Consider the following 12,746-nt stretch of genomic DNA (forward strand, 5'->3'; position numbering starts at 1 on the left):
TTTAGTTCACAGTAAAAGTCTACTAACTTAGTATTTAAAATTGGAATCTAGATAAATTTTATTAATTAAAAAAACCCAGTAGATTAAAATTTTTTCAACCGTATATTCCATTGATGGGAATCCAGATTTGTGTAAACAGCTTTTAAAAGAATTGACAGTGTCTACTGATGCTGAAGTTATACATACCCTATGGACTTGGCAATTCCACTCCTGTTATGTACCCATCAGAAATGTGAATAAATTCACCAAGAGATATATACTGGAATATTCATAGTAATACCATTTGTAATAGCCACCCAAATTCCCAGCAACAGTAGAGTAGATAAATCAAATGTAATCTATTTCCACAATGAAATTCTATATACAGCAAGATGAGAATGATCTACACTACACACATCATATTCTCAGAAACAAATGATGAGTGAAAAAAGCCAAATACGAGAGAGTACGTATGATACAATTCCATTTATATAAAATACAAAAACGGGAAAAACTCTTCTGTGCTGATTACTTTGGGAGTGGTAGGATTGGAAGGAAGCGTGATGAGGGGGCTTCTGGGGTAATAGCATTGTTCTGTTCCAGTTGCTGGTTCAAGGGTGTGTTCAGTTTGTCAAAATTCATCAAGCAGTATCCTTATAATATGTGTGCTTTTCTGTATGTATAAGTCAATAAAAAGTTAAAGCTAAAAATTAAGCTGCATACATAAGGATATCTCTGTTTATGAAACCACTGGCATTATAGAATGTGGTCTTCAAGTTGATACAACTTGATGCAAGGTGAAATTCAGCCTTCATTTTTTAGAGCAACCTGCAACATTTTGCTCTTGATTCACATGTGGTGCTAGCCTCAGGCTCTGGAACACCATGTGAAAGATGGAAGGAAAAACTGGCCAAGTGCTAGGCTTTTCCCAAACTAAAGTTCATGGCAGTGAAGCATGGGACACTTCAATGAAAAGTTAGTAGTCACGAAGTGCACAAAGCCACGAACATATAAATAAGTGGTTTAAACTAAGCTCTGAGACTGGTTAATAGTAATGTACCAAGGCACTTAATTTTGACAAATGTATGATGGTAATGTAAGACGCTAACAGGGGGGAAAACTGGGTGAAAGGCATGCAGGGACTCTCTGTACTGTCTTTGCAACTTGCATAAGTGACACACATAGACATATATATAAGACATATATATATATATAAAGATTGGATTTGGATATGGGAAGAATTGGGTTCTGACACCTAGGTTGGTACCTTAAAACTAATATAACACAAACTTTTTATCCACTGCTGTTCATCCCTGAGAACTTATGTCGTTAATGTTATCTTTTCAAATTGGGGCAAGCATTTTTCTCTTCCCTGTGAATTATTGAGGGAATTTTGAGTCATCTTAACATTTAATGTTATTCTCCAAACATATCAAGCTTGTCAGTACAGTGAAAGAAATATTGAACATTAGTTAACTTGTGTTCTTTTTTGGCTTTAAGCAAGTCCTAAACACAAGTATATTCTCTGTATAAATAATAAATGTATGTTCTGATTTTTTGGCATAGGCAAGATGACTTCCTTTTCAAAGCTCTTTAGAGGCAGAGGACACTCTAATCACACTCTACCAGTTGCACTAATAGACAGATCATAAGACTGAAGCTCCTTGACATTGTCTATTTAATTTGTACAGCATTGCCCAAAGAGAACTTTTTTTCACCTTATTTTTCAGGAATGTCCTAAATTTAACTATTCTCAGAACTTTTTTTCACCTTATTTTTCAGGAATGTCCTAAATTTAACTATTCTCAGAACTTTTTTTCATCTTATTTTTCAGGAATGTCCTAAATTTAACTATTCTCCACCTCATAGAAGAACTTATCCTTCCCAACTAATTTATAACCTCACTGACCACCACTTGGAAAACTATCTTATATCAACTGCCAATAAGTTTACGCAAAAAAGGTAAAAATACTCTGTTTATAACATGTTTAATTTAAAATATCATGCTTTCTAATTTTAATAGTAACTGTCTTTTGAATTTGTGACAATAAATGCAAGTTTCTATTGATTATTTATATGGGTAAATTCTTTTTTATCTAAACAGCCTTACATATTAAAATTTAAGTAAATTAATTTAATGACTCTAAATTAAGATTTATTTGAGCACATTGAAAAGCATTGTTTTAGGCCTCAAAAATGTATGTTAAATGTGTACATATTTTTTTCTCGAAGCGAAAGTGGCGTTGTTGACTAGATTGTGCCAGCTTGCAGAATTTTAAGGTGTGGCTTTTGGTGACAGTTGTCCTTACTTCCAATATGAATATCTCAAAGCTTGGAGTATGATATCTGCATGTGAATAAAATGTCTTTTTTGTATAGCAAAGCCACAGGCATGTTCCTAAGCCACCTGAACATTTGCCATAGAGGTAAGCGTGGCAGGCTTACATTTGCAATGACATGGATGGACCTGGAAGACACTATGCCAAGTGAAATAATAGACAAACATGGCATGGTTTCACTTATATATGAAATCCAAAATAGTCAGATTCATAGAAGCAGAGAGTAGAGTTGTGGGTTCTAGGGTGTGGGGGGAAGGGCGAAATGGGGAGATGTTGGTCAAGGGGTACAAAGTTTCAGTAATGCAAGGTGAATACGTTCTGGAGGTCTAAGTCCAGCAATGTGACTATAGTTAAGAATACTGTATTGTTACTTGAAATTTGTTAAGAGGGTAGACCTGAAGAATTCTCAACACATACGTACAAGAAAATGGTAACTATGTGAGATACTGGCTGTGTTAATTAGCTTGATTGTGGGGATGATTTCACAAGATGTACATATATCAAAGCATTCGTATGCCTTAAGTATATACACTTTTTATTTGTCAATTATGTCTTAATAAAGCTGCGGGGGAAAGTTGGTAAGTACACATGAATATGCATGTAAATATTTTCAACAAAATGAGGTTGATTATAAATAAACCATTCCAAAACCTACTTCTTAAGTGAAGAATGTGCTATAGTGTTCTTTCCATGTCAAAAATATAGCTGTATAGCATCACATTTAGGATAACAGTTACAAGAAAATTATTTTAGTGTAACTACACCATTATTTATTTAACCCAGTCTTAATTTGGTGGATATTTAAACTAATCTATCCTTAAAATTACTATTTGAATTTTTTTAATCCACTTTTTATTTTTAAGAGTCCATGAACTTCAAGCTATAATGTATGCTTTAGACTAAAATATGATAAAAGAAATCGATAAAACTGTAAAACATTTGTCAGACAGTATTTATTTCATACTGTAAATGTGTTCCTGATGGAAAGAAAAAAAAAATGAGCTCTTAGTTAAACATTTTAGATCTATTTATGAATATTTTCTCCATTAAAACAATTTTTCTGTATAGATATGGAGGTTGGAGTTTTGGGCTGCCTTTGACTAAAGACCTTCGTTTTGATATAACAACAGTTCCTGCTAATAGAACACTTGCCAAGGTAAATTGTGATCTTTCTTTTGGGATGTCATACAAATGAGAATGTGAACTTGAAATGTTCAAGCATTTTCAAGAGGTAAAAACAAAACATGGGTCAGTAGATTTGAAAAGCACTTTGGAATAATGCATACTCCATAATACAGTGGTTCCAGTCCTGTGTATTTATCCTAGGGAAACGTGTACACACAAGTACCCGGATACATATACAAAAATGTGCGTGGTAATATTTCTCATATTAGCTGAAAAAACAACCCCAAATATCCATACACAGTAGAACAAATGAATAAATTGTTATATACTCATTTAACAGAACTTTCAGCCATGGAAATGAATGAACTCATTTCCATACAACAAGCAGACTAACTCTTCCAAACATTATTAGTAAGCAAAAGAAAAAACAAAAAGGAATACACAGCTATAATTGCATTTATCATAAACTTTGAGAGTAGGCAAAACAACCATATTGTCTAGGGGAGAGAGAGAGAGCACGTTGTGGTTTGGAAGGACACAGAGTGTCAGGGAGATGTTCTGGATGCTGGCAATTTTTGTTTCTCAACCTGAGTGATGGGTATACTCCCTTTATAATTTTTTGTTAAACTCTACATTAATGTTTTATGCATTTTTCCTTGTATATGTGTCATATGTGTTTAGCTTTGCTTTTCAAAGAACATGGAAACTTAGAATTTGGTGGATATAAATAATCCTGTTGACTTTTTTTCTTCTAGATTGTACCTATGCTTTGAATTTGAAACAAGCTAGAGTCACAGAATCAGACACATATGATTACACATATGATCACAAGTAGTCTTTAAATTGTTCTTCACATATTTCTCATTTGGTAGTAAGAGATATATACAACCTTGGGGGAAGTGAAGAAAATAATATTCATTTAGTGACTGTTATAAACCAAGAACTAGTATCACCTTTTATACAAACTACCTACACATCCTCACAACATCCCTAAGAGATAGATATTATTGAGTCTATTTTAGCTGGGTTTTATAAGGTCATATAGAAACTAAATACTTGTGCTAGGGACTTGAATGTCCACCCCCGCCCCCAGCCCCGCTTTGTTCCTTTTCTCCCTCTCTCCACACATAGAGTAAGGGAGTTCTAATATTAAATAATTTCTCTCTAAATCAGATTTGTAGTTTTGAATTACCAACTGGCTTTCTTGAATTGAGGTATACCAGTATTTTAAATCCCTCTGCTTTTGACATAGCAGGTGAACTAACTCACTTTCTTGTGGGTTACAACTAGGAATAGAAAGTTAGTGGGGGTATTTCAAGGTTTTCAATCTTGTTGCTAAGGGCACAATGCTTATATATGTATTTAATTTCTTTCTACAGCCTGGCCTATATGCCAGTTGCTTTTTAATTATTATTATTATTATTATCATTATTACTGAGAGACAGAATGCCCTAGTTCTAGTTCCAGAATCACTACAGTCCAGTCACAGAAATGAAGATAATAATGAAGGCTTCTGTTTATTTCAAGCTTTAACTTTAGAGAAGGTCTAGCTAGAATAACTAGTAACTTGGTGCTCTCACGCAGGGAAAAAAAAATCGTTTTCCCAATCTCTGCCCATCTCTAGGTTGGAAACTTAGAGTTCTGTGGTCAGCACTGGTGGATGGTTCATAATCTGCCAAGATGAAATAAGTTACTGGGAAATTGGTGCCCTTATTTTAAATATAAATTATATAGGCTGTAAGATGTAAAGACTGCCTGATTTATTTGAACACCATACTGATCTTGCCTTCTTTCGGAATCTTAACAGGTATGGTATGATCCAGAAGGCTATCACTCCCTTCCAGCTTACCTCAACAGCTTGAATAATTTCCTCCTGCGAGTTAACATGTCAAAAGACGATGCTGCCCGACATGGTAAAGTTACTTACGTAGAAGTTTCTTGTATTGCAACTTTTGCTACTGTCCACATGAAAACGTGCACTAGATGCCATTTCCTCCCAGTGGCAGCTATTTTATGGTATTTAAATCACAGATCTTTAAAAGGAGTTTGGAAGTAGTAACTACCACCAGATGGAACATTCTGGATAATCCCCTTAACTTCAGGTTAACTTAGTTTCCTCATTTATCAAGTCAGGATAATAATGCTGACTCCACACTTACTTCTGCTCTCACACCTAGTAGTTGTATCTCATAGGAAAATATTTTATAACTATTGTACATAGGCTAAAAAATAAAATACTAATGTCAATAAATATTGTACACAAATCTAAATGTGAAAACAAAACTTTTAAGCTAAGAAGTTCTAACAGAAAAGAAGTGCTACCATTAACTGAGTACTTACCGTAATGACACTTGCTTTGTATAAAATATTGCTAATCCCTAGTTCCCTCGCAGGATGAGTTTTGTTGTTTCCTACTGCTATTTCTCCGGGAATCAGAAGTGCCTGGCTCCTGCCTCTTCATTTTCCTAATACTTCTCTATACTCAGCAAGGTCTACTTTAGTGGGGTTTCCCAAGAAGCTTCCACATAGTTTTTAAAAAGGGTTTGGAATTTGAAAGAGACTTATTTGTTTTCTAATTCAATTACTCTTCATCAGACCATTCCATCTTCTTAAGCCTTGCTTAAATTATTTTCCCATACTGATCCCCCAAAATAATAATAATAAAGATGGAGAAAACAGAGTAAAATATTTGCTGGCCAACAGTTTCTACCCTAATAAATAGGCTAACAGACTATTAACAACAAAGAAATGCCGTGGTCTACTTTTCTTTCATTTCCCTACTGTTGGGCATAATAGCATGTGCTGCACGTTCTGGTGACTGTAGAAGTAAACTGTAGAGTCACATACTTATTCTAGGAACAGAATCTTTCAGAGTCTTCGTTTAAGAGAAAACAGTATTTTTTCCCAACTGCTTTCGCATTTTCCTAGCAGCAGGAGCCCTGAAGAAAATAACAAGATTGATAGACAGTCCTTAGACCTAGAGCATCAATAAAGTGTGGAGTCAAAAGTGGTAAATTAAGTTAAATGATGACTAAAGCCAGGTGGGTCTGGTATAGCCTGGTTTGAAACACTACTGAACACTTGACTTTCAGTAGGATGTCTTATTGAGAGCAAAGGACATTTGTTGCCATGATGGATAATAAAAGTATAAGAACCATAGAAATGACTAGGAGGAAATGTTGCAAAGGTATGTAGGTAAGAAAAAGAGACAATGCCACTTTTGAAGGATCAGCTTTTGAAACCTGTATTCAGGTTTCATTTATTATTAGTGTTCTTTACCAAGATGAAAGCAGTCTGAATCATTCTGGATCCCAGCAGGCTTGTTGTGGCCCCTACAACTGTATTTTTAAGTTATATAGTCTAAAGAATTAAGAATTCTGGAACATAAGCTTCATATTGACCCTAAAAGGAAATGTTTTTAATTAAAAAATAAGGCTTAGCTTGAGTTATATAGAGATTAGTAGTAGTGTGCCTTCTATTTTTTATTAACTTTTCTCATATAGGCTTATGAAAGTGGTAGCTTTCCAACTTCTCTGGAAGGAGTTTGTTTTCTTTCAGAAAAGAAATCCATGTCACCTTAAAATGCTTTTATTGTTTTGTAATGCATGTATGGGATCTGCCATGATAATGTTGTCTTTAAAAATCAGCTCAATTATTCTCCTGCCACCTCTCCCTACTACGCTAGCTGTTTTAAGGCACCTTTGTTGGATTCTACATGAATTGAGATTTTGCTTTAGCTGTAAAATTGATTCTCTTTGAATTTTAACATGCTAATAAAAATCTTTTAATTAGCTTTCCTTTGCAATGTCAGTATCTGTTATATTCATGTGGTTCCCTCTAGTGGTTAATTCAATGTGAAAGTTCTGTTCTTTCTTCCCCTAGAATACAGATTTACTTGTGTTCACTAACAAATGCTACACAACCAGGCTCTTTTCCAAAAATACTGACACATTGTGCCCTCCACCCTAATGTTTATTCTTACTACATTACTAGCAGTGGTCAATGGGAAGTTACTCATTTTAGGTTTACACATGTAGAAATAACAGAAAATGTGTTCTTTTTAATGTGTATTGTATATGGGGGAAATAATTAAAATTTTAAGATTTTATTCGAGTCAATAAGCATTCATTGACTAATCACTGTACTTGAGACATTATGCTGGATGCTGTAGAACCCACAGAAAAGATTGTGATATAGATTCCAAACCCTAATATATGTACTTGATGTTTCCGCTAAAGATCTGTAAAAAAAAAAAAAATTGGTTTAGCAGCATTTTTCATATTGGAGTAAATGTATTTGTAGAGATTCCTCTGGTGAAATAGAGTATTTCTTGATTCTGAAATACAGATCAGGACTAAGAGAAATGTTTTCCCCTTGCCTATGTTATAATCCAGCAACAAGGTTTAAGTAGGGCCCAAAGAAAATTGAATCTCAGTAAAAAGAGAGCCCATTAATTTACACAAAAGATAAGAGAAGTGCATCCCCTCAATGATGTGATTAAAATTATCGGTCAAATTGATTATTGTTGCTGGTAGTTTCTTTGTTTTGATTTAACTATATATTATATTTTTTCTTCAATATATAACAATTGCAGATTTCAACCTCAAAATATGTCACACCCTACTTAATAAAAATTATAAATTTAAGTTAATGGAAATAATATAACTTTAGAATAATCTATAATATTTGGGTGCTATCAAAGGGCCTTAATATCCTAATATAATGAACATATACTATGTGAGCAGTAGTGAGAAAGTTCTTGTTCAGCTTATGACTTTATAGGAAAAGGTACTTAAGGGATATCCTCACCCCTACCCTTACTGTTCTTTTCCAAAGTTACTCAGACAGTATAGGCTTTGCCTTCACACTGTGGCCCTTTGCGAAACTTGTCAGCCCATTTTGACTCTGGCTAACCAGCATCCTGTAAGGAAAGGGAGGACAGAACCTTGCTTACACTTATACTCAGAAAGTATAGCCAACCCTTGGAGATACAAAAAATTTAGGACTGCATTGGAATTAAGTGACTACTTTTCTGGAGGCAGCTAGTTTCTCTGAATTATTTTGGATCTTTATGTCTCAGTGAAAATCCGTCCAGAGTGGCTGAAGCTCCCAAGCTCTACTCTTGGTAGAGCTCTAGAACAATAGGCATCTCAGAAGCAGTAAAGGAGAAGAAGGGATCCTCTCGGGCTACAGTATTTCCCTACGACAGCCAGTAGCACAGTGAGGACGGATGGGGGTGGAAGATGTCTGTTCTTTAGGAGATCCTCATATAATTGGTCTCCCTTTGAGGTGCTTCTTTAAATGTCATGCATTTCTAAAGTGCTGCTGAATACAAACATCCATATTACCAGATGGAGAGAAGAAACTGGAAAACAATGACTTAAGTGTAGTAGAGGGGAAACATGCTATATAAGAAGTGTAAATTCTTGCCCCTTCCCCCAAAATTCCATGCACAGTGTGAAAAACTGTTTTGGGCTTTTTGTGTGTGTGTGAGTACCATCAATTGTATGGCATTGATGAGACTGGCAGGGGGTGGGGGCATCATTTTCCTTTAAAAGAGTATCCCCAAAGTAAAATTCCTTAAGTGGGCAGCAGCCACACAGCACAGGGAGATCAGCTCCGTGCTTTGTGACCACCTAGAGGGGTGGGATAGGGAGGGTGGGAGGGAGGCACAAGAGGGAGGAGATATGGAGATATATGTATATGTATAGCTGACTCACTTTGTTATACAGCAGAAACCAACACACCATTGTAAAGCAGTTATACTCCAATAAAGATGTTTAATAAATTAATTAATTAATTAATTAAAAAATTGGTACTTAAAAAATTTTTTTTTAAATAAATGTATTTATTCATTTTTGGCTGTGTTGGGTCTTTGTTTCTGTGCGAGGGCTTTCTCTAGTTGCGGCGAGCGGGGGCCACTCTTCATTGCGGTGCACGGGCCTCTCACTGTCGCATCCTCTCTTGTTGCGGAGGACAGGCTACAGACGCACAGGCTCAGTAGTTGTGGCTCACAGGCCCAGTTGCTCCACGGCATGTGGGATCTTCCCAGACCAGGGCTCGAACCCGTGTCCCCTGCATTGGCAGGCAGATTCTCAACCACTGCACCACCAGGGAAGCCCCCTAAAATTTTTATTGGAGTGTAGTTGATTTTGTTGTGTTAGTTTCAGTGGTACAGCACAGTGAATCAGTTATACATGTACATATATCCACTCTCTCATTTTTTTTTAGATTCTTTTCCCATATAGGCCATTACAGAGTATTGAGTAGAGTTCCCTGTGCTGTACAGCAGGTTCTTATTAGTTGTCTATTTTATACATAGTAGTGTGCATAAAAATTGGTATTCCCAATTAACTGAATGCCTACTAATGAAAAGAACCATCTCTTCTTTAAGGTATCATCCTGTATAGCCATCCTTATCCAGGAGTGCAAGACCAAGAACAAGCCACGTAAGCAGACATATATGGCATGACTCTTTTCTCCTTGGCTTATTGAGCCTTTGTATAAAGTGCTATAATTGGACATCACAGTTGTATCTGAATGAATGTCAATCTAGAAGAGCTGGTAATATAAGTCACTCACTGGGATAAAAGGAGGTTTCTGAAAGTGTGTAGAGTGAGGTTGCCAAGCAGAGCTTGTTGACTGTAGATTCACAGAATCTCCTGCTTTTGTAAGTCAAGTGCATAAGTGTTTCATCATTTCAACTTCCCTGTATAGCATTTAAGTACGATTTCTATGCTCAAGAACTATATCTCTTGCATACACCCTGTAGCCCTTGTTGACTGAGGTTTTTCCATCAAATATCCCTAGTCAATTCAGATGCATTCAAGCTACATTTATCCCAGGGTCACAGCCAAGTCACGTAGAAGATATTATCTGGCTGCCTTGCAAGAAGACTTATTTGTGTCACAGCCAACTCTTGCACTGTTTTGTTGATGGCTTTAGCCATGAATCTTTCTGAAAAGAAAAGAGTTCCCAAAACTAATGTGTGCTCTCCTCTCCCTATTGCTCAATGTAGAATGAGCAGCTTAATCGATATTTTAGTGGCGCTCTCCATCCTGCTGGGCTACTCTGTCACCACTGCCAGCTTTGTCACCTATGTTGTACGGGAGCATCAGAACAAAGCCAAGCAGCTGCAGCACATTTCAGGCATTGGTGTCACATGCTACTGGGTAACAAACTTCATTTATGACATGGTGAGTAACTTGTGTCTTTGCAAGAAAGACAGGACCGATTTGGGTAGAAGACAGTTTTATACTTGAGACTTATTTGCCCTGGTTTGTTCAGATGATTACCACAAAGACAATAAATGAAGAAAAAAATTGCATCAGGCTTCTGTTCATCCCGTGGTTGGAAGAAAGAGAAATCCACCTGCCTTGCCCTTATCTCTGTGGTCTGAGGACCTTCTATATCAGATTCCCCAGGACATTTGTTAGAATCCAGATTGCTGGTCCTCACTCCAGACCTAAGAGGTCCATATCTTGGGAGTGGAGCGTGGAGAATATACATTTTTAACAACCGCTCCCCCTAAGTTATTTTAAGCACATCGAAGTTTGAGAACCACTACTGTGGATAAATGGAAGCTTAGGAGCAGAATAGCCTTGCCCAGTGGTACCACATAAGCAAGCTTATAAAAATTTAATCAACTAATAGTGAAAAATTCAAAGTAGTAGCCTCTGCTGAATAACACATTAGAGATTAGTAGGGAAAATAAAGGGTGAATTTAATTGATAGCTCTCTTATTTGCCTAAAATGGTTCCAAATTCAGATGGTTTTTCTTGACTCCAAATGTGTCAGTATGGCCAAAAGCCCAGGATGGGTATGTATGTGCCTGGAGATTATGGTGAAATTGTCATTGGCTTGCAGGGTTGGAGAGTAATTAACTGCCTATCCATTTGGTTAATGTATCCAGTGAGGTCTGAAATGCGATTGTTGTAGAAGTCAAATCTAAAAAAAATGGTAATGATTCCTCTGGACTTAATAGGAGCTTTAATATGTCAAGAAAGCTTAAACTACACACTTCTGTGAAGGGCTACTTACTACTTAGATTCTGGTTCTCATTCCAATTTTAGGAGATTTTCCTCCCTAATTAAATTCCCATCTCTTTCATTGTGTACATCTTGCTGCAAACCCTCAGCATTTACTATATCTGCTTGCCGATGAAACACTGAATTCTTTGTTCATATCCTTGTGATGCCAAGAATGTGTGGTACCCACTGCCCTGCTGTTTTGCACAGAGTGGCTCACACTGATAACCAAGCCTTAGAAATCAACCATCTGAGAGAGTTCCAGCACTCAAAATGAAATCAATACTTGGAGGGCTGAATCGAATACAAAGATACCTGGCTGTCTTATCTTTCTCACTGAACCTTTGTCACCAAATGATCCCAAGTCTCAAAGCCTGGAGGGAGGAGCACCAGGGACTCTGAGAATCTCTATAAAGATGGAGACTGGCTTGACCTCCTATTGCAGCAGACAAATTCTAGAGTGAAATCAATGTAAAATGAACTGAATGTTACAAGCAACAAGAACATAGATAAAACTTCATTTCTTCAAGTGTTTCTAGTTCAGTTTGTTACAGTTTTAAACTAGATGGGCTATTGATTTTTTTTAAAATATTTGCCATGTATTAAACATAGTTTTACATATTCCCATAGGCCTTCTATTTGGTGCCTGTAGCATTTTCAGTTGGTGTCATTGCAATTTTCAAGTTACCTGCCTTCTACAGTGAAAACAACCTAAGCGCTGTATCTCTCCTACTTCTGTTGTTTGGGTAAGCTGCTGTGAAAGAATTGACAGAATTAAATGCTCCTAGATACAAACAGGACCTAAATCTCGTTAGTTAATTTACAATTGTCTTGGGGTTTCATTAGCCATGAGTAATGATTAAGAATACATTACACCTGCTAGTCCATAGTTTGTAAAGTGTAATACTTGTGAAAATTAATGTTGTTGTTGTTAATAGAATACCTATCATTAATGAGCACTTACTGGGTGCTGTCACACTTAACAATTTACATATGTAATTTAATTTACATAAAAATGGAGGCCTTAGAATGATCAGAAAAATGTGTATACATGTATGAATTTATGTATTAACAAGTTGTGAGTATATATAAATATATAAGGCATTAAAAAGTAAATATATTCATGTATATTTTTATTTTTATTGATGCCTAAGAACACACATAATATTGTTTCTGAATTAGGGTAATTAATACAGGTAATACAGTTTGATATAACCAATACTTATCGTAGCAGTTCTTTCTGCCCTGAGTGAATGGGTAGCATCCATTTAGTTAGC

General features: G+C 36.1%; 1 protein-coding gene across 1 annotated transcript in view; it reads left to right on the forward strand.

Moving 5' to 3' along the window:
- Window positions 1-12,746, forward strand: part of ABCA12 (ATP binding cassette subfamily A member 12) — a 184,381-nt gene that overhangs the window by 152,501 nt on the left and 19,134 nt on the right. The window contains exons 38-43 of the mRNA XM_007456410.1: window positions 1,814-1,941; window positions 3,386-3,473; window positions 5,250-5,355; window positions 9,837-9,891; window positions 10,461-10,638; window positions 12,100-12,215. Of these exons, the coding sequence (XP_007456472.1) occupies window positions 1,814-1,941; window positions 3,386-3,473; window positions 5,250-5,355; window positions 9,837-9,891; window positions 10,461-10,638; window positions 12,100-12,215 (671 nt within the window). The remainder of the gene's footprint in view (window positions 1-1,813; window positions 1,942-3,385; window positions 3,474-5,249; window positions 5,356-9,836; window positions 9,892-10,460; window positions 10,639-12,099; window positions 12,216-12,746) is intronic.

This window comes from Lipotes vexillifer, unplaced genomic scaffold (assembly GCF_000442215.2).
Source record: "Lipotes vexillifer unplaced genomic scaffold, Lipotes_vexillifer_v1.1 scaffold1179, whole genome shotgun sequence".
NCBI classification, from domain to species: domain Eukaryota; kingdom Metazoa; phylum Chordata; class Mammalia; order Artiodactyla; family Lipotidae; genus Lipotes; species Lipotes vexillifer.